This window comes from Neomonachus schauinslandi, chromosome 4 (genome assembly GCF_002201575.2).
Source record: "Neomonachus schauinslandi chromosome 4, ASM220157v2, whole genome shotgun sequence".
Taxonomy (NCBI): Eukaryota; Metazoa; Chordata; class Mammalia; order Carnivora; family Phocidae; genus Neomonachus; species Neomonachus schauinslandi.
Window position 1 is genome coordinate 158890921 of NC_058406.1, and position 2172 is coordinate 158893092.

Below are 2172 nucleotides of genomic sequence, written 5' to 3' on the forward strand. Positions count from 1 at the left end.
TTGGTTGTTAGAAATATTTTGCTATAGAAGTGAAGTAGAAGCTGATGGCCATTATAGATGAATTAATCTCAGTTCTTTAGAAGGACAGATGTAGCTGGTTGTAATTTCTTAATGCATCTTACATAGCTTTTCTTCTAAATAAAAAATACATCTAGAATAAAAACACTCACTGGCTGTTGGTTTGGGAAATAAGCCTTTCTTGCCAAGCAAATAAACTGCACTGTTAATTTTAAGAAATGTGGGTTGTTTGTTTGTTTTCATATAAAATGCTAATGCAGACTCTCAGTAGGCTCACAACCAGAATTAACTCTGTCCATCAAGAGCATCTTCCTCTACCAAGGACAGTTCCAGGGTATTTTCATTAGTGCAGGTCTTCATCCTGAAGTTGAAAGAACCATAGAGTTTTGCAGACTCTTTGGAAGAGGCAAACCTGTTGCGACGATATAGCTCCCCTTTCCACATAGACATCATTAGCAAACAGGACAAAACGACCCCCCCAAGTGTGAGCAGGCAGAGTCCTGCAATCACACAGCGGTCCAGGTGAGCCCCCAACCTTGCGCTCTCCCTCTCCAAGCGTTCCATCTCCCGGGCCGCCACGGTGTTGGGATCCACAGTCACTTCCCGTGGGACAATGTAGGAGATGATCACCAGCAAGATGCCAGTGACCAAGAACAAGATGGCACTGATGAACCCATAGTCTACTGACTTCCCTGAAGATGTGGCTTCCGAACTTACATCATCTTCATCTTCAGATATCAAGGATATGGCAGCCTCATGAGACCACTCATTTGGATTTCCCCAGCCAAGGTCTCCCAGATGATTGCTCCCTTTTGCTAGAGGGGAGCACTGGTTCCTTTGCTCTAAGTTGACATTTTCATCCACACAGGTAAAAGAAGTTTCTAATTCCTGGCTGCAGCAGTTGCAGACTTTCCGTCCTGCCAGTATTTGGTTGTTCCCTGAGTTGAGAGGCCCTGGTGGCAAGGAGTCTGTCTGAATGACAGTGTCTTGCAGAGAGGAGGAGGGGGATGCTGGAGAAGGGCTAAGTTTGGACCCTTCCATCTCAGCTGCTCTTGGCATCGACATACAGTGTCTCTGGCAGCAGAGAGCAGCTTTGATGGCTGCCGCATCTGCCTGGTCACCAGGAAGCCCTCCTGAATGCCAGTCCACAGCATCACACAGGACTGCCTGGCTGCTCCTCTTCTCAAGGTAGTGGAGCTCCATCGGAGCTAGTCAGACATCCCCCATCAGCTTCCAAAAATTCTGCCAAAAACCACACAGGTAAGAACCCAGCGGGACCTAAGGCTGCACCACCAGGAGTATCACTCCTGGGGTCCCCATCTCCTGTTCAGCCACAGTTGTTACACTTCTAGCCCCAGTTCCTCCTAAAAGGGGTACAAGAAATGAGAGGAGACCTAGTGGCAGGAAAGTGTGAAATGGGCAAATCCTCTGACTTAGCAGAGGGACTGGCACTGAGGAACTTAGGTCAGGGCAGAAAAGGAGCACAGAGGAAGTAGCAGTGTCTCTGAAGGAAGCATTGCCGTCATCAAGCCAAATTTATCCAAGGACTCGCACATTTCTGTGACAGGATCCCTCAAATAAGAAGGCAAGTTTCCTGTAGAGAGACACAAATGAGAAAGGCAGGGACCTTTTTTAGCACAGCTGAGATTTTCTGGAAAACCTGGGGAAGCACACACCTCTCAACAATTCAGTTAAATTATGTTTACACTATCTTTAGTTGAGAACAGATTCTAATACAGATTAGCTTTAGAGCATTACCAGGAATGAACAAATATGTCACCGTCAGCTGGGCTCGACTGGCACTAGAGCTCAGCATTTTGACTGAGTAGCTCGGAAGTGGGTAAAAGATGGCTGGCCACCTACATCAAATGACCTTAGTCACACAGCCCTGTATGTACAAGACCCCATGCCTGTTCATTGTACTTTCATTCTCAGCCCTTGCAGCTACATGATGCCGGCTTGTTGTAGACCCAGAAGGATGTAGACAACGTGCCTTACTGTGTGATCTCTGCCAAATACCATGGGCCAGCCCACTCCACTCCCCCCTCCCCCAAACACACCCGCTCTAGGTGCAGATCGCTGCTCTTGCTCATTGTGTCTGAATGGGTCTGAGTCCCTCTCCTTCTGTCCACTTGGCTAACAAACATGCATGGG

At 47.7% G+C, this 2172-nt stretch overlaps 1 protein-coding gene across 1 annotated transcript; it reads right to left on the reverse strand.

Moving 5' to 3' along the window:
* Nucleotides 1-303: 303 nt before the first annotated feature.
* Nucleotides 304-1221, reverse strand: TMEM74 (transmembrane protein 74). Its single transcript, XM_021688801.2, has one exon. The coding sequence runs from the start codon at nucleotides 1219-1221 to the stop codon at nucleotides 304-306; it is 918 nt and encodes a 305-aa protein (XP_021544476.1).
* Between the last annotated feature and the right edge of the window lie 951 nt (nucleotides 1222-2172).

What these genes read in the sequence shown, in the direction of transcription:
- TMEM74 (XM_021688801.2), bottom strand. Translation starts at nt 1,221, where the DNA reads ATGGAGCTCCACTACCTTGAGAAGAGGAGCAGCCAGGCAGTCCTGTGT.